The 26,526-nt window shown below is 36.9% G+C and overlaps 1 protein-coding gene across 3 annotated transcripts in view; it reads right to left on the bottom strand.

Annotated features, from left to right (window-relative positions):
- Positions 1–26,526, bottom strand: part of MBD5 (methyl-CpG binding domain protein 5) — a 167,712-nt gene that overhangs the window by 16,148 nt on the left and 125,038 nt on the right. For all 3 annotated transcript variants that reach the window (XM_058664465.1, XM_058664466.1, XM_058664464.1), the window contains 3 exons: positions 16,720–17,745; positions 14,995–15,212; positions 9,801–11,009 (listed from right to left, as the gene is read on the bottom strand). In XM_058664465.1, coding sequence (XP_058520448.1) covers positions 9,801–11,009; positions 14,995–15,212; positions 16,720–17,745 — 2,453 coding nt within the window. The remainder of the gene's footprint in view (positions 1–9,800; positions 11,010–14,994; positions 15,213–16,719; positions 17,746–26,526) is intronic.

The following is a 26,526-nucleotide window of genomic DNA, read 5'->3' as shown; positions in this document are numbered from 1 at the left end:
CATAAGTCCATTGCCTGGAAAGAACTTGTAAGTACAGTCCCCTTTAAAATAGTGGAGGAGAATCTTAGATATCTTGGTATAAAACTAGCCAAAGATGTAGAAGATCTCTATGAGGAAGATTGTAAAACGTTCAATAAAGAAACAGGAGAAGGCATTAAAAAATGAAGAAATTCACCATATTCCTGGGTTGGTAGAATCAACATCGTCATCCTCTAAACATCATCATCTAAATGCCCATATTACTTAAAAGTAATACACATATTCACTGTGACCTCAATAAAAATTCCAAAGAAATAGAAAAGATGATACAAAAATTCATCTGGAAACCCAAGAGGCTGCAAATGACCAAAGCAACCTGAAGTATAAAAATAAGGCCGGAAGAATCACAATTCCAGACCTTAAGACATATTACAAGGCAGTGGTCATCAAAACAGTCTGGTACTGGTACAGAAACTGTGGGATATCCACTTAATGGATTATTACTCAACATTGAAAAAGAATGAAATTCTACTATTTGCAATAGAATTATTTCAACTAGAGACACTTATGCTCAATGAAGTAAACCAATCAAAAAAAAAAAAAGACAAATATCATATGTTCTCTCTGCTATAGGGCAACGTTCAAGCAAAATACAAAACAAATAGATATATAGGTAAACATGTATATACATATATTCTTACAGATAAACTGTAGAATAGAGACTAGCATACTGGGAAGTGAAGGTACACTGCAGTATGCATCTGTACTCCAGAATAAAAAGAGGACTCCCAATGAACCTGTTAAATACACCATGACAATAGAATAACATGTACCATTGTCTATATCTACAATGACATGATACACTTAAATATCAAAATGTTGGACTTTTGACTGTTGCTGAAAGATTATGTTATTGTAATAATATGGGGGTAAATGGTATTGGGGGAAGGGGAGGGTGGATAGAGGAATCCCTATGCCTATGGAACCATATCATGAAAAAAATACTAAATCAAGAAGGAAGAAAGGAATGAAGGAAGGAAGGAAGGAAGGGAAGAAAGAAAGAAAAAGAAAGAAAGGAAGAAAAAAGAAAGAAAGAAAGAAAAAAAGAAAGGAAGAAAGAAAGGAAGAAAAAAAAGAAATGCAAACTCTTAGGGCTGGTGTTGCGGTGCAGTGGAGAAAACTGCTGCTTGCCACATCAGCATCATGTGTTAGAGTGGAAGCTCCCATCCTGGATGCTCCATTTCCAACCCAGCTTCCTGCTAATATTCAGGGGGGAGGCAGAGGAAGACAATTCAAGTGTTCGGACACTGCCATCCACGTCAGAGACCAGAATGGAGGTCATGGCTTCAGCTTGAAAAAATAATGGCTGTCACAGTCATTTAGGGAGTGAACCAGCAAATGGAAGATCTTCGTCCCTGTCATTCTTCCTTTCATATAAATACATAAATTGTTTAAAAAAAAACCTGAAGCTCAGCTTTGACTCCAAAAGGCTTAACCTCTCTCCACTACATCTGTTCTGCCATATATTGAACTGCACATTTTATATACATAAGATTTATAATCACATACACATATCAAATATGCATAGGCACACATTAAAAATTGGGCCAAACACTTTTAAAATTAAGGTCCATTTTTAAAGAGCATTTACATGATAACTAACACAAATTTATCTTCAAAATTTTAATGCTCAGATAATTCCCTAGTGATTGTCTTTTCCAAACTAATTCTCTACTATGCTTTATTCATTTAAATCTTCCTTAAGGTTTTAAGGTACTTTCATAATAAAATGTGTTCTTTAGGAAATATTCAATGACCTTGAAAGAGAAAGTAATGATGCTGCTTTCTGAAAATAACTGTAAATAGGACACATACCACTGTGCACTTCTAGCGTAAGAACATTACACCTACCCAGAGGGAAACACTTCTTTTGTTTCAGAATTTTCACACTTCACAGTAAAATATGTATGATAGTGTGTGTTGAGAAAATATTCATATACTGAACAATATTCAGGCAATTCTTTAAAGATAACTCCCCAAATGATATTATGAAATGCAAAACAAAGTTTCTAGACAAACAGAAATTGTTAGTTGATTTAAAAAGATTCCCTCGTAAATTACTTAGCTAATATGTAAATCAAAAAGTACATAAATTTAACAATAAAAAGGTTAAACAAGTCTTGTAAAGAAATTTACACCAAAACAACAAGTAGTTTAAGATATGTAATACTTTCATAATTATAATCTTGGATTATTGCATATTCACAAGCTAGTTATTCCAGAAATTATTTAGTTACTATTTTTGTGAGAAACTGATAGATAAATTTATCTTTACTCATAATTTGCCCAGTTGGTCTCATCCTAACACTGATGATGCTGATCAGTCCAGCCATCATGGTATATATTTTTTACACATGTTCTATTTAAGAATTATAAAAAGATGTCTAAAAATTCTGTGCATTGATACTTCAAATATGCCTCTAATAAAGATACATACATATATTTAGTTTTTTTAACTTTTAAAATTCTTCTAATAAAAAACCTTTTCAGATTCTCTAGCTGCAAGATTTTTCGACATTAGCAGTCACCTAGTCTGATTAATGAGGTTAGAAACATAACAGATTCTGTTATATGCTGGAGGATTCATCATTATCCCAAAGAATGCCAAGTCTCTTGTTTGCTTATTTTGCCCACAGGGTACATACTAAATATTTGGTAATTTAATTTTTACATGGAGTCCACACCATGATTTGTAGCGTATATCAGATGTAACTTAAAGTCTATGACAAACACAGAGCTTGCACAGCCAAACCATCCCCTCTAAAGTGAGCATATATGTGAAAGTCCTGGATCAGGGATGCTAGATGACTCTCGCACGGAGCCAGTTAACTGCAGAGGATGTCACAATTCCCAGCAAGCTTTAATCGTGATGACACCTCCCTTTGTGCATTCTTTGCTGCTATTTAGTGCTGAGGCAAGGCTGTCACCTAAAGGTCAAAGGATGGAGCAAAAGCCACATCACAGCTTTCATAACAGAAAAGCTGAATGCCTTCAAGTTCCCCTTTTCATGTTTCACTTCCCCATTCCATTTCTACAAGGCCCTGTTGTTGGGGGAATTGTATTATGCAGAGAGCACCAAGCCCAGAGTTAGAGGACAGAGCTGAAGCTAGTCAAGCTGCCTGTGATTTGAGTCCTGAGGAATGCCACTTAACTGAGTTTCTGTTCTCTCATCTGTAATGGGGATAATTATTCACATCATTACGGGTCACTGGCAGGACCTAAGAAAGCAATGAACATGAAGGCTGTCTCTAGACACCAAAGTGGTCAGCTTTCCAAAGTGCCACTAGTGGAAGTGAAATTATCTTTGGTGGAAGATGCTGAATGTTAAAACATTTGAAAGAATAGTTACATCTTCACAGACATTCTTATTAAAAAAATATAAATAATATACCTAAATTTTCACATACAGTATCTTATTAATTGAAAGAAAATGTTGGGTAAGTAATAGCATATATAATATGCAGTGAAGCTGAAGCCTGGGAAATACCAATAAGCCACTTTGAGGCCTTTACTAGATTAGTAGGGAACACATATTAAATAGTAAATCTTTTTAAAAATGTCTTCAAACTGCAAGATCCTTCTACCTTAAGTGCACTATTTCAATATGTTTGAAAGAGGAAATAGATGATAAGCAATTTGAAGTGAAAAGTTGCTTCACCTATGATAGAAAGGGTGAACCTACTTTTCTAACAATACCATAATAAAATACTCATGGAGAAGTCCCTTAAAGAAAAACTAGACTTCAAGCGAACCAGCCAAGTCTACAGCCTCACAGTGCTGGTGGCCCTAGCTGAGGCGCTTCCTGGTGTTTTGTGTTTTGTTTGTGCTGGTGCTTTCATTCTCTTCACTTTGGAAGGCAATACTTGTAGGCAGCAGCAAACTGTATTCAAGGATGAAAACCAATACATTCTAAATGTGACTGCAAATTTCCTATCAATCCACAACAAAATAAAATGTTTTGGACAAACTCGTATTTATAGAAGTTCATGGATAAGCCTGTATTTGTCACAGACTTGTCATTCCACTTGTCACTATCTATGAAGACTGTACAGACAAGATCACGAACTCTGGGCTGTGTCTCAGTGAACTGTGGGAAGATATGTGGACCTCCTCGTCCTCTTTAATCTTGCTTCAGAACATAAAAAAATGATCATAATATTCTACAGCTCGCTACAGTAAAGTTTATAGTCTCACCCAAGCTTTTTACTAAGCTTCATCTTTTTCTTGACATTCATATTTTAAAGAATGGTCTTCCATTTTTCATCAAGAATTGATTGTGTTAGCTGGAATTTTATCCATCTTCTTTTAAAAAACCTGTTTGTCTCCCTTTTCTAGAAGATTCTGGTGTCTACTGAGCACTAAGCCAAAAGGTAGCCCAAATACTGTGAATACCAATTGGGTACAAACAAAGGGATTTGTTCCCAATGGTAGCTGGAAAAGTCTAAAGTAAAATAAATACACGAAGAACACATCCTACAGAGACTTACAGCACCAAACAGCACAAGCAGCCACCTCTGGTAGTGAAGCACAAAAAGGCTATTCTGCAAAGTAAAGCGTTTCAGCATCACACGAAGGCACACCTCTCCAGGCTCATCTGAGTCTTAGGTTACGCCTGCCCAGAATGCAGGGGAAGCTGTGTTTGCTTATGTGCCATGCGGTCAACAGGTGCATGCCAATGATGCTGAACTGACACACAGAACATGGATGGCCCCCAAATAATTATAGTTTTGATTTTTTAGGCAATGAGAAATTCAGTCCATTATGAATGACTCTCCGTTCTTGTCCTTACCTGCTAAACATTACAGTGTGGGAAATAAAAATGTACCTATGAGGGAGTCCCCTACCCACTGACACTTGGAAACTCAAGTCTCCGTTTAATCATGTGGTGTTGCAGAGACAGGTGGACTCTCAACAATCAGGAGTGTCTCTCTATATGTCCAACAACAAATGTTACACTGAAAAAAATTTTTGATACCAAACCAGTAATAAATTCTCTCTTAGGTTTGCTTTGGGTGCAAAGACACATCCACTGGGAAAATGAAAGATCAGTGGGATAATGTTCAAAAGGAATAAAAATGATCTACACAGAAAAATAAGAGTTTTAGCTTTGATTAGTTGATGTTTTAGGTTAGTTAATGTGAGAGCAGAGATAATGATTATATAATATGCTTTAGAAAATGAGCATTTTCCAAATTTTTCAATAATTACTTACATAAGTACATAAAGCTGTGTTACTTCATGCTTGTATATGTTTAACCATGTCTGTACAATGTGGCATGTCGGTGTAATTTGAGGGGTAGATAAATCCTTCCCAAGATTGCCCTGACATGTCAAAATCTGAAAGTGCAGGGTTTTTATCTTTTTTTTTGGCCACTGAACCGCAAAAACAAACAAACAAACAAACACCACAAAAAAACCAAACAAACTAGAATTCATGGCTCAGAGGGAAGCGCACACCAATTGTGCAGAACAAATATAGCTACCTCCCAGCTTGTGTTCCATTATAAACTGATAATGGAGAGAAAGCCCAAGAGGAAGGAGATACCACTTTCCAAACACTATCATGAAAGACACATAACATCCTTCATACGCCACAGAACTTCACTGTTAGTACAGTAATACACACCTGACTCAGCCCAACTTTTCAGACTGTTCACAATTTCTACTAATTAGTAGTGTGTGCGTGAGGAGTGGGAGAGTAGAAAGGCAGAGGACAGTGACCATCTTTAGAAACAATGAGGTAAGAGGGACTTTCAAGTTCATTCAGTTGTCTGAGTGCTTTGAATGCTTGTCAATAACACATGCCTGGGATTAATGGCTAATAATAACATCCAATCAGGTATGCCAATCTATATGATACGTGGCAGCTCATAAAAATAGTTATGAACTAATTCATTCATAGAATATTAGCCATTACAATCTGTCCGTTCTCAGACTGGTTAATAAGACCTTTATGTAAGGATGATGCATTGGTAAAGAATAATTAATGTCAAATGATGGTAATGGCATAATGGTAGCATCCAAATTCATAATACTAATAGAATAGGGGGAGGAAGAAAAAGGGAGAGAGAGGAAAAGAGGGAGAAAGAAAGTGAGAGAGGGAGTGAGGGAGAGAGCGGGGCAAAAGGAAGAGAGAGGGGAGAGAGAGAGAGAGAGAGAGAGAGAGAGAGAGAGAGAGAGAGAGAATCTTTCATCAACTGATTCACTTTCCAAATGCCTACAATAGCTGGGGCTGAGCCAGGTTGAAGCTAGGAGCCCAGAACTCACTCTGGATTTCCCATTTGAGTGGGAGTTCAAGTACTTGAGCCATTACCTACTACCTCTCAGGGTGCACATTATCAGGAAGCTAGAATCAGAATTGGAATTAACACTCCAGATACAGCAAATGGGCATTTCCATGCAGCTTTCCCAAGATTAATTTTTACCAAACCTCTTTCGTGTGCTGAATAATCTCATTTAATTTAAGTATTAAAATATCATTTTGAGTAGGAATGAACAGCTCTACTTGAGAAATAAGGACCCTGCAATTCCTGGGAGGATACTATACCTATGAAGCACCACTCAGGTAACTGGCAGAACTGGGGTTCAGCTCTCATCAGAATGCCTAAAGTTGGTGTGTCTGTTTGCCACAACCTGCTAATTCTGTGAGGACTGTGTTCACGCAGAATCTGCTGCTGTGAAGGCGTCCCTCAGAAACTGCCCACCATTTCTAATGCAGTATCAGTGGCTCTGCTATATATAATTTCCCCACCAAGGATTGCCAACAGAGCCTGTTAAAAAGTGAACATCCAAGCAACATGAAGGGCTCAGTCTTTGATTGGACACAGTGCCTGGATCACAGTGCTGCTGTCTTGGGCCAGAGACCCACTTGTTCAACCTGAAAACATGCAAAGCTGCTCCACTTGCTTTGGAACCATAAATCTGTAATAATGTTGATGAACTAGCTTTACTACTTCAACTACCTCCAAAAGCAACACAAAACAAATTGGGGCCGGGGGGTGGGAATGAGGTGGTCTTGCTAAGAGACTGAAAAATAAAAGATAGGCTGTTGGATGGAGGCGGGTAATAAATGCAGTTTAAAACTTGAGTTAGCACAGACTTTGCTTAGTGGGATAACAGGAGTTTGAATTAATTTAATTTGATGGCCACAGGAATAGTACAAAAACTGAGAGGCTAAAAATGGCTTAAAAATGATAACACATAAAGGAATATTTTGGTAAATTTTTTTTTTCTGAGAAATTACATGGTCATAATAAACACTAGGGGAAATGACCCCACATCCCGCATTAATAGGGTAAAACGAAGAAGGTTTCACTGTGATAAACAAATCGTTTATGGAGTCAGTACCTTTTCTTTCCAGGCTTTATTAAGATGTCACACCTGCCACAGTGTATATAAGAAAACCTAAGGCACAGCTTACCTTCTTGAAAGCAGAAGTCTGGCTATTAACATACAAGAACTTATTTATCCATCACTGTGCTAACATCAAGGGTTCTACGCCAATGACATTTACATCCTAACTGATTTAATAATCCTTCCTGTCTTATATCCTTACCAAACACAGTTACATCTTTCCTTGATGAACCAGGGACAGAAACATGGTAGGCAAGGAAGACTAGGCTTGGAGTCAGACCTGTATTTGAAACTGCCTTTTCTAAAATGCTATAAAATGAGACCGCCTGGACTCAGAGGCTGTCACAACGGAGGGGATGAAGAAGTCTTTCCTTTGATTGGTGAACTACAGAAGAAACAAGTGTCTGTGAAACAGCACTTGGGGTTTTTATGTGCAAAAGTGGGGAAGCTCCTGAAGAGACCAGGGGATTGTAAGAATTTGAAGCTCACTAGAGTTTTTAAGGCTGTTATTAAACCTAGCTTTCTAACGATAATTAAATATTTCATTACTGTATGCTTTCAGTTTTTCATTTTTAAAATGTATTTTAGATTATGTTTCCTGAATTACTAGAGATACTATGTATCTCAAAAGCAATGTTTTTTATTGGAGAATGCAAGATTAGGATGTCAGTCAAAGGACGGAGGAGTAAATGAATTTACAGATGCAACCTGATGCTTCCTATTAGGCATTCTTCATTGCTATAATAAGGAAAATGATTCTGGATTTAAAATCACCTACTTTCATTTTATAGTGAGAGGAAAATCACTGCCCACATAAATGCAGCAAAACAAATGTTTCTTGGACTCTTGGATAAAACATACGTTTTTTAATTCATCTCCCTTAACAATACTGAATAACTCAGTCTCTGTAGTTTTCAGACAAATTAAGCAGAAGAGTCAGACTAATTTTTAGTGTGAAACGCATTTCAAGCACACATCTTAATTTGCCCGATAAACAAAATACTGGTATTTGGACGAGCCACACCTGACAGAGAGAGAATGTGTCCAAGGAAGGGAAGCCATAATCTTTACTTAGACTTAATTGTAAAACAAACCACAAGAAAAATCCAGTGTGCCTAAACAAGTGTTGTAAAATTGCAGTGTCTACATCTAGTATTTACAGCAGTTGCATTCATATCATAAAAGACCATTTTTCTAGTTATTTTTTGAATAAATTATCAAAAATATTTAGGTTTATCAGTCTTAAGAATGTTTGCTCTCAGCGAGTACAGAGAGCAAAATGTTTGGTGAATAGAAGTATGGAATTCATTTTCTTATCAAGTGTAGAAGCATTATGCCCAGTCTATATCCTGACAAGTATATATTAGGCACTGTAAGCAAGGGTTTACAGACCTCCTTGGTCATCTGGAGAAAGACAATCCTTTTATTGTGCTGGCAAAAATGCTTTTGGTTTCCTGTCATTAAATCCAAGTGCCAGAAAAATTTGAGCAGAGTCGGACTAGCTTTGCACAATATACTCTTTAAGAGAATAATGCATACCTGCAAGAGTAATTTTTGCTATCTAAGCAGATGAAAAACTAAAACGTTTTCCCTCCACCTAGAAAAAGAATGTACATATAGTGTCCTGGCAAGATACAACTTTTTCTGCCTATTTTAAACATTCTGTATATTTCTTATTTAGTGAATCAATTTTACCATTTGTAAAAGAGACAGAAAACAAGCCCAGAAATCCCTCACTAATTTCTTCTAAATTGAATGGTAGTTTCATGGAGAAGTTCTCATTTAATTTATAAGATCAGATTGAGTTAAGTAGAACCAGACCACGGGGTTAAACATTTCCATATGTTATAAGGGCCCAGAACTTTTCCTGAAATGAGACACCATTCTGAACTTAGACCTTACCTGTCGATTCCAGAAACAGCTGCAACCCCACCTACATCTCAGCCCCATGGTCAGCCCTCAGTGTCACATTTAAGCACGTGGAGGAGACGCTGTCCCTTGTTACTTTTTGTTGCCTGGGAATATCCCTCCCTCTGCCACACTCCTAGACCACCAACAGCTATCACATTCCACCTCCCATCACCCATTCATCAACACTGCTTTCCTCCTTCGGGCCTGGCAGGAAGAATTCATAAATGCAGGAGAGGAAAGCAGCTTTGACAAAATTCTGGAAACCCAACTGTAGTTCTGGAGCCCCCCCACTGGGGTCTGAACTTTCACAACTCACCCCTGTTCCATAAGACATTTTGGTGACCATAATCAACACTCCCCTTCATTTTATGCTCAGTGAGTCATGAAGAATGTTAATTTCAAATCCAAAGACTCCAACGTGATGATGATAAGCAATGCACAAGAACCAATATCTGAACAAGGGTTAGTTATTTGACAATGGATAAAGAATGGTATACCTTCCCTTCCTCGGGGCTTTGTTGACATGAATTGTGAACGTCGTCTTCTCTTACTAATTTTCCAGGCCAGGAAGTCAGTCCCTTAATTTGGCCCCAGACCAAGTCACCAACATTGAACGTCCTTGGTCTGTAATGTATCAACTCATTGGAAGAGGGGGAGTCTGGATTCCTTAGGTCATCTTCACTACTAATGCTTTTAGCGTCTGAAGGGCTAGGCACACACCCATTAATGCTTTTGGCATTGAAGTCTCCATTGTAATGGATGTAGTCTTTGACCAGAGAACTTTCCAAACTATTTGAAGAACTCGGAGACTGCTCCTCCAGGATCAGGTCTTGTTTTGCAGTGCTGAGCAGATCCCCGAATCCTCGACTCGGTCGTGCTCTGTTCCCGTTAATGTGTGCACATCTTTCCACAGTGTTCTCCAGTCTCTCCTTAAAACTCATCATAGTCCTTTTGTAGTTATTATACCTGAAATTTTCCTCCAGAAGTTTATCCCCTTGACAGTTTCTTGGTGGTAACAGTATTGGGTGTTGTTCACCAGGCAGAAATGGCAGTGTGGAGACATTGTTGGACCTTTCGTGACAAGGACTACTATGGATATGGCCTGGATGATCTAAAAATTCCTCACATTTCCACCTGTTCCGCTCTCCTCTGGGGCTCTGCTCCCCATCCCACTGTTTTTTGGATGTGTGGCAGCTTGCGGACTTGAAATACTCAAATCCATCTCCTTCATTTGTGTTTTTCCCATGGTCGAGATTCTTGGGCAGCCGAGCCCCTCTTGCGTTCCTCAGCCTACCGTCGGGATCGAGGCCTCCCATGTTCCGTCCGTGAATGACAGCACTGACGGCACTAGAGAGATTCAGTGGGTCACCAATCGAGGCAGTGAAGGCACTCATGGCACTCAGGGCGGGGATGGGGCTGATCTGAGTGGTACTGTTGACCGCAGTGGTGATGACGACCTGCATGCCTTTGCTGGCTGCATCTACAACGGCTTTGTAAATTGCATCTACAGAAGCATCACCTTGGCCACCCACAACTAGGCCATCCTTCACCTGATGACCAAGGGATGGGTCCATCCTGGGCTGCAACTCACAAGGTGTCTCTTGGAAAGGTGGAAGTGTAGTGTTTGGATTCTCCGGAAGTGCTGTGAGCCCCGGCTGAGTGCTAATTCTTTTGTTTAGGAGAGCCGCGTCTTCCTGCATTCTCACCTTAAAGAAATAGTGGGCAGTGAGAGGAAGAGAAAAAAGTAGAAGGGCCTTAATGAAAAAGATAGTTTTGAGATTTATTGAAAGATAAATATAGGCAGGAAATATAAAGAACAAATTTCAAAAAATGAAATAAAAAGTCAGTCAGCCTAGAAGAGCTTCCATCTTGATTGCCTGTTCCTACTGTTTCTTTGGACATAGTCACTCATCAAACTTATTTTGTCCCCATTTCTGTAGAAAAGTGAAATTTGATAGGGGCTGGACACAATATTTTCAGGGAATGATTTCAGGTATTTAGTGTCACTATAGGACTTTGTAATTTGAGATTTAAAGACAGTCAAGTCACAGACAACTTAACACAAGGAACTTGATTTGGAAGAGTATTCCTAATTCATTGATGCTCTATTTAACCAAGTGAATATAATAAAAAATGTATACTCATTTTTCCACAATGAAATATTTCCACATGATGCTATGCTTTCTTTGAAGTATTTAGATGGGACAGTAACACCTACTCTTCAAATTCATCAGGTGCCTGGCCAAGGGGCAGTCCAACAATGACAGTGGCTACATAGGAAGTGATTCCCAACTGGGAAGAGGTGAAGGCAGGCAACGAATGCCCACAAGTGGAGTATGTTAAGATCTTAGTATAGAAAGGTTGAGTACATTCCAAAAACATCTTTGAGCTTATAATGACTTTGTTAAAACCCACCTAAGAATGATTGCTCCAGACCCTGGATATTTTGAATTTTCCTCAATGATTAGTTTCTTCCTGTCCTTACAACCTTCATTATTAATGAAGAACCTAAGGTCCATCAGCATATCGACCACTCCTGTGCTTTTTTTGTCTCCTTTGCTTACATGTATCTGACGAAATGCCTGCCTTGGATTGAATTAACTGCCTGTTGTATTTATATCTACAGTGACGGTTCTGAGTGTCTGTCTATAGGAATCTTTTGTTTCTTTTTTTTTTTTTAATTAAATTTATTCATTAATTACATTGTGTTGTAATTACATAGAATCTGGGATTCTCCCCCACCCTCCCCCCATGGTGGGTTCCTCCACCTTGTTGCATAACCATAGTTCAAGTTCAGTTGAAATTCCCTCTTTGCAAGTATATGCCAAGCATAGAAGGAATCTTTTGTTTCTAACCTCAACTGGGGGCTTCTGTTGCTGCTCATTGATTCTGGGGTTCTCTAGTTAGAGATCACTCTCATCCTCCATGGCTATTCAAATCTTCATCCATTTCTTGAAGCCGGCTACCATGCCATTTCTGGCTCTACTATTAGTGGATGACCTTACTTAACAGAGAAAATGGAGCTTGTCAGAAAAGAATTCTCATAATTTCTATGTTCTGACGGCACACTTTTCTGCAAATGGACTTGTTCCAAATCCAGTCCTGATTCCCAATGTAAGGGTCCCCATGTTCTCTGAGGATAAAGCCTACATTTATCTTCTGGATCTCAATTCATCCTTAGGGCTCTTGCTTCACCTGTTATCACTTCTTTATATTCAACCATGTCCATATTGTTTGGTTCTTTCCATCAACATAATGATTATGTGTGTGGCTTTCACAGATGAGAAAATTCACATTTAAGCTGATAATTTCTTAATAGCACCACCTTATTTTTGTTATGTTAACCACAGTAAAGTTATAGAAAAAGACAATCTACTGTTTTTAATTTCTATAGCCTTCATTCATCATTCCATCCACTGCGATTTGGCTCCTGTTCCTACTGCTCCACCACTTCTCCAAAACTGCATTCTGCCAAGTCACTCATGATGCCTTCATTGTTAAGTCTAAGTCTAATTGATTCTCTTTAGGCTTTACCTTTTTGCTCTTTCTCTCTCTCTCTTTATAAACATTTATTTATTTTTATTGAAAGGGTAGATATACAGAGAGAAAGATCTTTCATCCCTGATTCACCCCTCAAGTGGCCACAATAACCAGAGCTGAGCTGATTTTAAGCCAGGAACCAGAAATCTTCTCCAGGTCTCCCAGATGGGTGCAGGATCCCAAAGCTTTGGATCATCCTCTGCTGCTTTCCCAGGCTACAAGCAGGGAGCTGGATGGGAAGTGGAGCAGCCGGGATATGAACCAGAGCCCATATGGGTTCCTGAGCATGCAAAGGCAAGGATTTAGCCACTAGGCTATCGCGTCAGGTCCCTTTCAGTCTCTTTTGTGCTTGGTTGAATGTTTCCTCATCCTTTCTAAAGTGTTTTTTATATTTTAGCTTTGTCAAAAAAGAAAAATCATTTTTAGCACGATTCCTTATCCAAAATCACATTTTTATAATCCACCAAAATCTCCTCTTATCTCAGAGGTATTCAGTGCTGGAGGACATCTTTGCAGGAACTTTCCAACACTGAAATGTGTGCATGTATATCTAGAGTGTTTCCTTCCTTCTTTCCTTCTTCTCTCTTTCCCTCCCTCCTTCCTGCTAATCAACAGGCTTTTTTTTTACTACAGTACTATTATCTAATGCTAAAGTATTAGAGTCTTGTGATCTTACACATCTTTCATATGAGATTATGTACACTTGGCTAATTTTTTCAACTCCTGGATGGATATATCATAACATATTTAACTATGTCCCTATTGATGAAAAGTGGTTCAAATTTTTCACACCACAGACCACGTTATAATGCAATTCAGTTGTGTACTCTTTTATTTTTTCTTTTTCTATTTTTTTTTTTTACCTATCAAAAGGGAACAAATTTCATGTACTTCCATTTACTGGTTCACTCCTCACATGGCCAAAGCCAGGGTGTGGGGCTTCTTCTCGGTCTCCCATGTGAGTGCAGGGGCCCAAGGACTTTGGGCCATCTTTTGCTGCCTTCCCAGGCACATTTGCAGTGAGCTGGATTAGAACTGGCAAAACCAAGACTTGAATCAGTGCATATATGGAATGCTGGCATCACAGAAAAAGGCTTAACCTACTAAGCCATGGTGCCAGTCTCACGTATTTCATATAGACAGTTTTAAGACCATAAAGATACTTCCTACCCTATTCCTTACCTGCCCCCACCATGGACATTTTTGTTTATATTTGAAGATTTATCAGAAACAGACAAAGAAGTTGAGTTGGGTGAAAGGACAGGTTTGTTTAAAAGTCTATCCAATTACCTTTTAAAAATTATGGCAGCATCCAATTCGACCAATAGTATCAGAATAGTAGCAGACAGCCTTAGTATGGCGGACACATCAGTATTAAGATTTGTATAATTGATAATTGTTTTCATATGTTCCTTAACAGTTTATTTTGATCTTCTATGAACTGTTTGTTCATGCAGATTGTTCTTTTTTTAATTATTCAATTGTCTTTTATTTTCCTGATTTGCAAGGAAGTCTTTTTATGTTGTAGATGTAACTTATTTGGTATGTATTATGCCAATGTTTTGTGTATCTTGTCTTTAACTTTGCTTGAAATATCCTTGATCCTTCTAGGTATTCAACTCTGTTAACTTGACATTTCAGTATTGTGGTTTTGTGTCTTGCTTAGAGAACCTTCTCTACATCAGGACTGCATTTTTTTTTAAACTTCTGTGTTTCCTTACTTTTATTCAGTGCCATTTTCATCTAGCTCCCTAATTTGTCAGAAACTTATTTACTTTGTAGAACTCAACAAAACCATGGGGTTTTGAATCAGGAGGACAGTGGCAAGAATCGGGGCTAGAAAGGTAGTGGAGGGTGTGTGTGCTAAGTATATGGATCTTTTGAGAACAATGATGAGAAACTACATAGGGGTTTCAGAGGACAAAATAATCAGTTTTTCCTAACAACTCAAAAAGGACTACTCAGATGCATCAGACAAAATGGAATAGCTCTCACACCCAAACCCGAAATCTTTAACAATATTCATGATAAAAAAGTAACAGTAAGAAGAGGTAAATGAACATATCACCGCTTGTGTCTTGACCTCAACTTAGGCATTTAAACAAATAGTGCCATTGTTTTCTACTGAAGTGACCCTGAAAAGGAGAGTACCTGAAAGTTCTGAAACAGACAAGCCATGGGGTTATTGTTAGATGGGCAAGGCATTGTGGTCTGTCCTTGGAATGCCTGGAGACTCTGGTACCCCTGGAGAAGCTGCTGCTGTTGCTGCTGTTGCTGATTTGGAGGAAACATCTGATTGTTGTTTAACAGCGACTGCAGGTGAGTCAGTTGGTGGTTATTCAAAGTACTGTTTATTGATGACATATCACCTACAGTTTGAAAACATAAAACTTAAGTCAGTATGATTTTTTAGAAGTCTTACGCCTGTCTTTGCACTTGAAAATTCCTGAAATAAAATCTAAAAGCTAGACTTACATGGGTAATACTTTTTCTTTTCTCAACATCTTATTAAATGGTAAGGAAAGAATAGTTTTATTAACTAGTTTTTAAATTTTGTATAATGGAAAACTATTTATTCTTTGTTCTATCCATTATCCAGTCCTTTTAAATGAAGCACCAATATTTGATTCCTCATAACTGAATAAGAATACCTAGATATGAGGCTGAAATTATTCCTAAAGTATTCTAAAAATCATAAATATTTGACTAGAAAGTTAGGCTTTGTTTATGAAGTTTAGTTCTCAAGCCACAGTCATCAATAAATACTACCAAATAAATTGAGAGATTTGTTTAGAAATATGCATTTTGTTCTGGAGTAATAAGTTGATCACCTAAAACTAAAATTATAAAGAAACCTAGCAACTCAAATTATGTTGTAATAATAATTAAAAGCAAAAAGTCTACAGCCATCATAATAACTAAATTTATATTAAAAATTATTGTGAAATTGTTTTAAGGACAACCTCATAGAAATTGTTCTGTAACATGAAATATATAAGCCTGCAATGCCTTTTGGGCTATTCCACTGCAGTGGTCTTAATGCCAAATAGAATTAATTCTGCTGTATTTTAAAGCAGAAAATCTGGAAATGTAAGAATTAAAAGGTTTTCTCTTTTTCTTTTTAGCATACTGAAGAAACCCTTGACAACATCACATACATTTGCCTGTTCGTAGACTTTATGAACAATATTCCTATACTTTATATCCTTGCTATCTGTATCCATCAAACACATGTTACCATTTTACAGCTTTGTTATGATAATATAACTTAATAATTTAGTCTTTAAGCCACAAAAGTATAACACGTTAATACTATCTCAAAAAATCCAGCAGCAGCTAGAGGGGCTATTTTGTTGAACTTGGGCAGGCTTTAATTTTGAGGGTTTTTATGCTTTGCTTCTTGTTTGGCTGGACAAGCATTCAGTTCTGTTTTTTAGGTTTCACCTGGAGAACAGTTCCTTAAGCTGTTTCCATCCACTGTGCAGCTGCTCATACTAACCCTGTGATGCCACATCAACTAAAATTCAAATAAAAGTTAGCTTCTAAGATGTACCTCTGTTTCATTATTTGGAAAATAAGACTCAGCTTCAGACACTGATGGGTAGGTTAGGTTTAGGTGGCATCAGAATTAGAAGGTAAGAGAAAGCAGATTAAAATGACAGTATTGCTAGAATAGAAGAAAAGGGAAAAGTCATTCTCATGTTTGTAAAACTAAGGTTGTGTGTGGGTGTTGTCATATTTAGATCCTTAAGCAATCTGTGACATAACGAAAACATTTTAAAAAATAGTGTGACAAAATGGAGTTTTTTTTTAAAAAAGAGAATAGAATTAGAAAAACGTTTCTTTTGTAAAAATTTGTGAAAAAATTTAACTTACCAAGCAGACCTGTCCCCAGTAGAGGGTTAAGTAGCTGTGGCACCATAGAGTTACTGTTGAGTTTAGCTGGACCAGGTGTGTTCCCAGCATTATTAGATATATTCAGCAATGTTTCTGCCATTGACACCACTGCTGTCCCACCAAGTGTTGAGACAGTCAGTGCTGCCACTGCTGATGATGTAGTGGTTGTGGTAGTGGTTGCCTGGGAGGAGGTTGCTATGGAAACCTCTGGATGAATAGCGGTGTTGGCCGATACCGAGTTCAGGACACCTCCCAACAGCTGGGGATTCAGAGCCATTAATCCTGAGGCCCCAGTGACAGCTGGGAGGAACAGTGGGTTAAAAGTAGTGTCACTGCCTGCAAAGTTTGGTAAAGGGTTCCCCATGGGGCTGGTTAAAAGGGTCTCAGCTCGGCTGTTGTCTGACTGATTGCTTGGCAAATGGTCTGGCGGGACTGACATCTGTGTTAATGAGGGTAAAGGGGTATTTTGCTGTTGCAAGAGCTCTGAGATGGTCAGATTGAAAGGTGGCAGGGGAAGCATGGCAGCTGCTTGGGCTTGGTTCTGAAGCAGGGCTGCTAAGAGCTGAAAGTGAACAGGCTGTAGTACCTGCCCATCCATGTCACCGGAGAGAAAAGCTAAAGCAGCGTTTACACTTGGATTGAGAAAACCTAAAGGGTGGAGGTTGATCTCAGACTTGCCTTCTCCTGCTGAAGGCTGGAGGATATTTAATAGATTCTGGTTTAGGAGATGCTGTTGATTCACTGGCAAAGAAATAGGTAGAGAATTGAGGAGGCTGGGGTTCAAGGGGTGTGGAAGATGGTTGTTTGAAGTGCTGTTGGATGGAAAATGAAGTGCGTGCTCCTGGCCAACAAAAGGAAAATCACTCCCAATGGGCAGCTGACTCTGCATTGGGTTTCCAGCTGCGGTGGTAACTATGACGCCATCCTGAAGAACAGATGTTGTCTTTGTGATGGCAGGGTGGTTGGTGCCAGCTATGGCTATGGAGGAGGATGGTCCTGAACCGCCTAAAAAGAACAAACACAGAAAACAAAACACCAAAACACATTATTCATTATGATATTAACCAAGGTTACTCATAAAAATGCTTTAAGATAAAATATAATTTGTTACATGGCACCCTCATATTTTAACTAGATTAACTATAATCAGAGATGACTTAACGTTTGCTAATGGGCTAGGATTTAGGTTTAAATGTATCCTCCTTAACTTCCATTGAAAAGAAATACATTGAAGAAGTCGAGTGTAGTAAGACACAGTTGGTAACTACCAAAGAGCTTGTTTTCCATAGCTGGATGCAGTGGCTACAGGAGAACGCATGTTGAAGTTGATTCCGTTGGTTAAGTGAATGTAACAAAGCATCATTAAAAATGCAGATGAAATTTTTTTTCATTTAAGATGTTTGAGATCTTGCCTTATCAACCTAGTATTTGCTTCTAGTGACTCCCAAAACTTATAGAAACACAAACTAGAATGTGCATGAAAGCACAACAAAACATAAAATCACCTATGAAGAAAACACTGAATATTTTAGTGTTTGACATTTTAGGATTTTCCCATTTGTATGTATATACATATGGAGACACCTATTTATCTAAAGGTACATATAAGTACATGTACATATAAGTAAAAGTATAATAGCATATATAAGATATATATAACTTCATATATAAACAAGTTCCATATATATCAGAATATATAACATGTATTTTAAACAAATACAATGTTATATGTATTTCAAAACCACAGTGTAATTTTGTAACTCTTCATTTATCTATATACTATTAATATCTTCCCACATTAACTTCTATGTAATTATATAACTAGTAGTATGTATGGATCGATCACGAGTTAATCAATCAACAGTCACATTTTGATTGTTTCCAATTTCCAATCATTCAGTATTATAAGCAACACTTACTGCTATTATCAGCACTATGATAGCATTTTCATTAACATTGCATTTCTGTTTGTTCAATTATTTTTCAAGAGTAAATTCTTAAAAGAGACATTTTGAAATTCCAGAGATAAAAGGGTTGCAATTTTAAATACTCTGAATATACACTGTCAAATTAGTCTCCAGAAAAAGTCTCCAAACATAGTCAATTTACATTGTTATAAACGCGCATGTTAATTTCTTACCAGTACTCTTACTAAATATAGTGGTGGATAAAATTAACGATTAGAATTTTTGCCATTCTGATAGTATACACTTTGCACTTATGATTCCTTCAATTAGACGTCTTCATCAAAATAGCATTCTTATGCTTGAAAGTCTTAGAGATGAACATTTCAGAAATTTAATATTTGAAAATATAAAATTTCAGGTGTTCTCAGTCTGGACAATATAATTACATAGGGAAATAAAAAAATAAACAAACAAAGCAAACCTGGTCCTAACCTAGATCACCAAAAATTCAAATCTGGAGGTACAGCTTAGGCAGTACATTCTTTGAAATCACTCCTAGTGACATAGATGCACACAGGGTTGGATGGAGATGGTAAGAATCATATTATAAAACTTCCTTTTTGGTAAAAGGAGATGCATTGCTTTACATTGTACATTTGATAAATGCATTATTAGCAGTATATGCACTTAAATATTAAACATGTATATGATACAACGAACACCAACATCAATGAAAACCTCAAGTGATTCAAACACTTTACTGTTGTGCTTTGCCAGCATAATATTTACTTTTGATTGTGTTACCACAAAAGTCTTGACAAAATGCGCAGAAGTGTGGACACAGTGGTAATATGCCAATATAATTTCATATTTTCCTTGTCTTCACCTAACAGGATAACATAGGATTTTTTAAAATAACAACTAATATTTTCCCTTTAAAATATAATTGTAATATTTTATATTAGTAACATTAATATTAATATTTTAACTGTGTAGCATAGGAATTGACCATATTGACTCAATTAATACGCTAAAGTTAGATATTGTATACTTTTTATCATTATATACAATATCAAAGTGAACATTTTTCACATTAATTTCGTGCAACTCAATAGAAAACCCTATGTCAAAATCTACATGAATAAAAGAGGTTATCATTATCATTTTTGCTGATATTAGTTTTCACGATTTGTGGTGCTGCCAACACAGTAATAAGCAGACATTAGAACATCTTGCATACCTTTATAATATCTCTATAGCAAGGATTTGTAATCATTCTGTGGTCTGTTTTAAAGACTTCATTTAAAGAGTGAGACTTTTTAAACAAAAACCTTTTCTTTGAAAACAAACTATTTATAATATATTAACATAAATGATTACTATCTTTACCATGTACAGCAAGGTAAGACATATCTAGTGCTGAAGTAGATAGTTCTTTAAAGATTAATTCTGATATGTTACAAAATAATCAACACTATAATCATTCCATTGCTTCACAAATCTTGCTATTTCCATACATATGTACAATATGTACCAAGTCTTATTTGCATTTGGAAATCATCTTTTAAAATGAGCCAATGAAAAGCATTTACTAGTAATTTGTTCCAGTGGTGTTTTTTCCTCTGCTGAATAATAAGGACACATTTCAATGCAGAGACCACCATTCCTCTAATCACAGGTCGAGTACATTTTCAAAACACACTAGCATGTATATGGCAAGACTTTGTAGAATGAAAGCTTTCCTTAGAGGTTATTAGTATGTTTTATAAATTTTAATTTGCAACAGAGAAGCAACCATATTTATGATTCAAGGAAGCAACCATTTTGGGATAACATTACTTTAATCTAAATATTCTTAAGGAATTGCAATGATGAGAGTGTAGTTGCTCTGAGAGAATTTTTGATTTAGCAATAGCAACGTGGTAAACATCCCAAGCTTCTTAAAGGTATTACAAGTATGTGGGTCGAGATGTATTTCTTATTTTCCCTAGTTTTTGGCAAATGAATTCTACAAAGTTGTATTCTCCTTGCTAGATAACAGGACAGACACGGTAACAATAACAACAACAAAAAGTGCTGTTCTTTCCCACAAGAATTCAAACGTTACACACAACGATAACCATGGAAATTTTTGTTATATACTTATTGTCAATTTATTATGAAGCAAGAAATTTTCAAGTGCTCTTCACACATTAGCTAGCATATGTACAATGCAATATGCAAACAGCTGTGACAGATAGCTTACAAGGGACAATTATAAACTGAAGGTGCCAGGAAAACTACACAAGTGGCAATATTTGGTCTGGGAAATAAATACGGCTTTTAAGTAGAGACAGTTTTCTTTTTTTTTTAAAAAAAGACAAGGAAATAAAAAAGTAGACACAGGATAATGAATGATCCTTTTTCTCCAACATAGAGGAATATAAATGCAGATATTTTTTTGCCCATACCTGCAGCTCCTTCTAGCCAGAATGCAGCTCGTTGCCTTAAACACATATTGAAGAGATTCAAAATCATTTTTCTAAATCACCCATTTTCCTATGTATTTCCAAGACCTAATACTGTCTCTAATACATGGTTGGCATTCAGAAAATGTATGTTGAATGAACTGTGGAGGTCATAAAACTTGCAGCAAATTTTAGAAATTAGGTAAGTTGATGCTTGGTGTGTGTGGGTGTATGCAAAACAAAATGAAGACTTCCTCATTAGTGCACTGGACAGGTCTATCACCAAGATAAGGGCCACTGGACAGCAAACAGCTGGAGGGTGCTGCATTTCTTCAGAAGGCTTCCAGGTAACTCTCCCCACTCCAATTTAAATTTGTTGCTGAAGAAGAGATTTACCTCAAGGTACCCTGGATTTGTACGAATTTGAATCTATGTTTCCAAATTACTTAATCTTGATTATGCAATCCCTGGTGAGCCTATTTTATAGTTAGGCAGAAAACCTTTACAGCTTGTTGAAACATGGGCAGGAAAATATTTTGTGAAAAGCAGTTTTTTTTTTTTTGAGTCAAGATTTTTATTTCAATAAAAAGATTTTTTTAAAGCAAACTGTTCACCAAACATTTAGCTATTAAAAAATCAAAAGGTAGCTCGGGTCCGAGATCATGTTAGTAAGTTGGAAAAGCCCTTTTATTGGAAACACTGATTATTTCACACCAGTCAGCAGCACCATGAACTGATGCATTTTCTTTAAAAAGGAAGACAGGAGACTGGAAAGTCACCCAAAGAAACTGAATTGGTGGGAGCTCACATAGCTGCATACACACCCAGCCTGAGCTCATCCAGCCCAGTGAAGAACTAGGCAGCCCAGCTGGCTAGATTCCAGTGTATAAATAGAACTCTGCGCACATTTGTAATTTAAGGTATTTATTTAAGCAAGCATGTTTCTGTATTTTAGGTCTGCGTGTATATATATAAAAATGTCACCAGTAAGTGTTATTTAAGGATATTTTCCCAATACAAAATTCTTGGGGGGTTTCACTTGCCTCGTTTTAGAACTTGCTCTGCAATAGACGTAATGTGTACTGCTTCAGATTTACTTCCCTTCTTCTGGGCTGCCAATATTGGAGAAAAGTCACTGATCATAATGTACTAAACTCTTACATAGCTCTTACATATTAATAATATTATTACACATAACTTCGCTTGTCTGTAAGAAAGGGTGTGAATTTCAAACCAGTGGAGGGTCTTAATGAAGGGTTTTACCAACTCGAATAAATTTCCAGTGTGGAATAAATGCTACTTTATGCCTGGAAACTTCTTACATATGAATATGATCAAATACTTATTTTTTTATCCATAAAATTCAAGAACCAAAGGCGTGTCATGTAGAAGCTTTTCCTTCCCTATTTGACTTTGATTATTTGCTTTGGTAAAGTGTACTCGCATTGCATACAGAGCTCAGGGTAATCCTTATGATAAACAAATGTTTTTAGAGAGAGAGAAAAAAATTCCATGGCCTAGGAAGGTTAATAAACATAATTCAAGTTTCGATTCTGTTGAAATAGTGAAAATTTGTACTCTCTGAAGGACTAACTTCTAGCAACAGTAATAACCTGAAAGATAATGTTTATGACAAGTTTGGCTCTCCCAAGATGATCTTTCCAGCATTTGTAACAGGCACGGTAATGCATATTTATAAAAATGGATTGATCTGTTATCTTTGTTCTTTGGACCCGGGAATGCATTCCCAAAACAAGTTGACTAGCAGGGGAAAGGAAGCCCTAGGACCAATGGGTCTTGTTTTCTACAAGGGACGGAGGCAGGAACCCCAGACTTACAGCAATCAGGAGGTTGGAGGTGAAGGGTACGAGGGCAGGATCAGAAGAAACGCCCTCTTTCCTGGAAAAGGCCAAGCAGTGGGTAGATGCAGCTCCAATCTTGGGTGTGATGTCTGTGAGGTTCTCACTGTGTCCAGGTGGTCAGTTGTGTCAGGTGGGTGATAATAATGGAGGCAGAAAAAGACTTTTTTTTTTTTTTTTTGGTGGTTACTTATCACCTCTGCTTTCTTAATACGAAATTATTCTGAAAACTACTGAGATATAAAACTGCTCCAGATTTTTCAGTTTACTCAAGTTATGGAAGACTTTTCTTTTTAAAAGCAAATGCCTCCTGTTTAAATTTCATGTTATTTATTGTGAGGAAACAAATATTGAGGAGTTGCTTGGTAGGATTTCTGTTTTTTGAATATGCGCCAGAATGCACAATGGTTAAAATGGCTCATCAATGTTTCAGTTAGCAGTTTATCTCATTTTAATGCCTAGGACTAGCTGAGTTTCCATATTAATATCTTTAAATTTGTTCCCTTCTCTTGTACCCAGTTTGACCTGCAGCACTAAAACAGTATTTGGTACTGCTAGGTGCTCAGTAAGTACTGGCTCAAATGATTTCATCTTGAAAAATCTCAAATGGTAATGAGACCTACAAGTGGGTTGCAAAATCAGTTTAGTAGCTCTGAGCAGTATCTTCACAAGTGAAATAAAACAGGAGAGAGAACACTGCAAATGTTGGGTATCACTTTACTGAAAATCTGTTTTTAGTTATCTTACTTATTTGAGTGCTGGGTCATGTCTGTTAGTGGGAGATTAAAAATTATTTCAGTGGGTCACTACTATCATTTTTTTTAAAAGGAATGTTAGAATTGAAAATACCAGAGTACATCACATGTAAAAAGGATTTTTTTCATTAGTTTATTGTTATACATTAAAAATGTGTACCTAGTGAATTATAACGCAAGCTAGTTTATTTTTGTGGGAAGCAAAACAAAACAAAAACTTTGAAAAACACTCTGTTAGACTCAGATCTCAGAGTTGCTCAGTTTGGGGGTGGTCTATGAAGCTTGGCACCAAGCAGTAATTTGATGAGACTGCAGATGCAGGGTGCTGGGGGTCCCCTTGCAGCTGTGCAGTACAACGGCTCAGCTCCGGTTCCCATGAGGAATGCCCTGACCTCTGTGCCCACAGGTCTTCAACAGGTCCTCTGTATCTCTCCCCTGAACTAGTTGCATCCCCAGCAGTAACCCAGCCACTCTTTCAGATCTCCGTTGTCTATTACACTTTTTTAATCTGTAAAGAGGTGAATTGCTACTTTGGATTTGTATGGCGTAGATTTTAAAACTGCTTAAAATGTTTTTTGTTGTTGTTGTTGTTGTTTAGTGAATAGCAGCCTAGGCATCTCCTAGAAAACCAAAGAATTTCTCTTATAAATAAGCTTAATGTATTGCAATGGAATAAATTTCTCCCAATTTTCACACTGGGACAATTTATTTCTTGAAAGGTACAAAATAGATCATTGAATCAGCAAACACACCACAGCACTCTGAGTTCTGTTATCATCTTTGATTACACAGACTCAATTTCTGAAGTCAAACAATCTTAACTCTTTTTGTACACAAAGAAACATTAACCCTAGAATATGTAAACACAGTAAGTGGTGTAACCCTGATATTAGGAGACCTTCTTAAACAGCAAGACATTGTCTGTAGTCAAAATATCTTACAGCAAAGAAGAAATGGCTCATTTTGCGAAAATTTCAGATAGGCACATATTTTTATCAGACAGTCCAGAATTCAATATACTTTTGTTGTTTGGTTAGAAAACAAGAACAGAGGGCAGCTTTTAGTCTGTATGTCTTACGTTTCAGATACGGTCTAAAATTAGGCAAACTTTGGGTGGAAATATTTCTAAAAGGCAACCATTACTCAGTCATAACCTTCAACCAGCTTCTGCTTTTTCCCTCCCAGTTTAGTTTAGTCTATTAAAACGAGAAGATCACTTGTATACAAATGCTCTGTATGTTGAGAACGTACATAGTATGATCCACCCTTGAGCATTTTCACCTTGTTATTTTCTCACACATGAAGTATCAGTTTGAAATAAGATGGTGACATTCCCCATTTATTTTCTTAACTGGCAAATTCTGAGGATAAATGAACACACATAAAACAAAAAATTCCCTCAACTCAGTACATTGTAGTCTTACCCAAAGTGTTCTTTCATGAACTCACCATTTCATTGTCTTATACCTACCATTTCAATGGCTGTCCTGAGTTTCAGTCAAAAGCATTTTGTGCTGAAGGACAAAACTTTCTCTTGTAGAATAAAAAAATATTTTATATATATATATATAAATACTGATGAACATATATTTTTTGTAGGTTGATTTATATTCTTGTTAGTCAAGGTATATCTTTAAGAGTTAAGGCAAATAAATGTTTAAAGTATTTTCTCTTAGCACTTACCCATACTTTGCCCCCTCACATGATATTTTCATTTGTTTAGAAGAGCTGATTAAATTTTTTAATAGAAAAAAAGCATAAAAAGCATTTTGAGCAAAATTATATTGCTAACAATGACTACCATATTAAAAGGAGGTAGGGTTTTCATTCAGTATGTTAGCAAAATGATCTACATATTTTATTCTTTGAAAATTGTGAAAAACTACAAGTCCATGGGAGGGAAGGGTTGGAAAGATACCTATGGGGCTGAGTACTCAACATTGGACAGTGATGCTGGCACAGGCCTTTTTGTTATATGGTAAGCACCTGCAGTCACAGAGGCCCCAGAAGATATGGGCCTTTTGAAATCTGCCAGTCAAGGGTATTTGATGTTGGATTCCTCTCTGAACCAGAAAACCATAAGGCATGTGCTGGAGTCACTTACAGGTAGGAAGTTATCACTCTGAGAACTGAAAGTACTTGGTGGAATTCTAGAACATATCTGTATTTGAGTGATTGGACCCAGAACCTGGAATTTTGGGGTTTGGTTGCCAGATCCACCAGAGCTTTGGTTTACACTTTGATGTTAATATCAACAAATATCCTACCGGTCAGATTTCAAATCTGTAACACTAAGTATTAAAAGTATACTTGTAACTTGATTTTCAAAGAGTTAACAGAAACCTATAAAGTTTGCAAGACAAAATATTTAGAAGCTTTAGTAGAAAGGCAATTTTTACATTATATTCTTAAGTTCCAGAAATATTTTTCTAATTTGTTATCTGATTCAGATATGCCCTCAAATCAATATTTGGATGAAGAGAGAAAAAACTCTAAAAGAAGTTTTGAAAATAAATGATCTAATTAAGGATTTTCAAAGCAGATTATTTCTTGTCCTGCTACAATATTTTTTGAATTGTTGTTTAGGAGTAGTAAAAGAAATAGGATTGAGAGGCAGGCCACCTGAGTTACACCCGGAGTTAACAGACCATGTTACCCATGGTTCTCTTTCACCCTTGGCATGATTAGTATCTCTGCACAGTCATCCGTCAAAAGTGTTCTGACGTGTCACCATGAAGAATACAAATAATGGGCAGTTCTCTGGATATTTTGGACATTTCATTTGCACTGAAGCAAACATACTAATCACAGCATGCTA

Source organism: Ochotona princeps, chromosome 5 (assembly GCF_030435755.1).
Source record: "Ochotona princeps isolate mOchPri1 chromosome 5, mOchPri1.hap1, whole genome shotgun sequence".
Lineage (NCBI taxonomy): Eukaryota > Metazoa > Chordata > Mammalia > Lagomorpha > Ochotonidae > Ochotona > Ochotona princeps.
The sequence above is the reverse complement of the archived record's forward strand: the minus strand, read 5'-3'. Positions and strand labels throughout refer to the sequence as shown.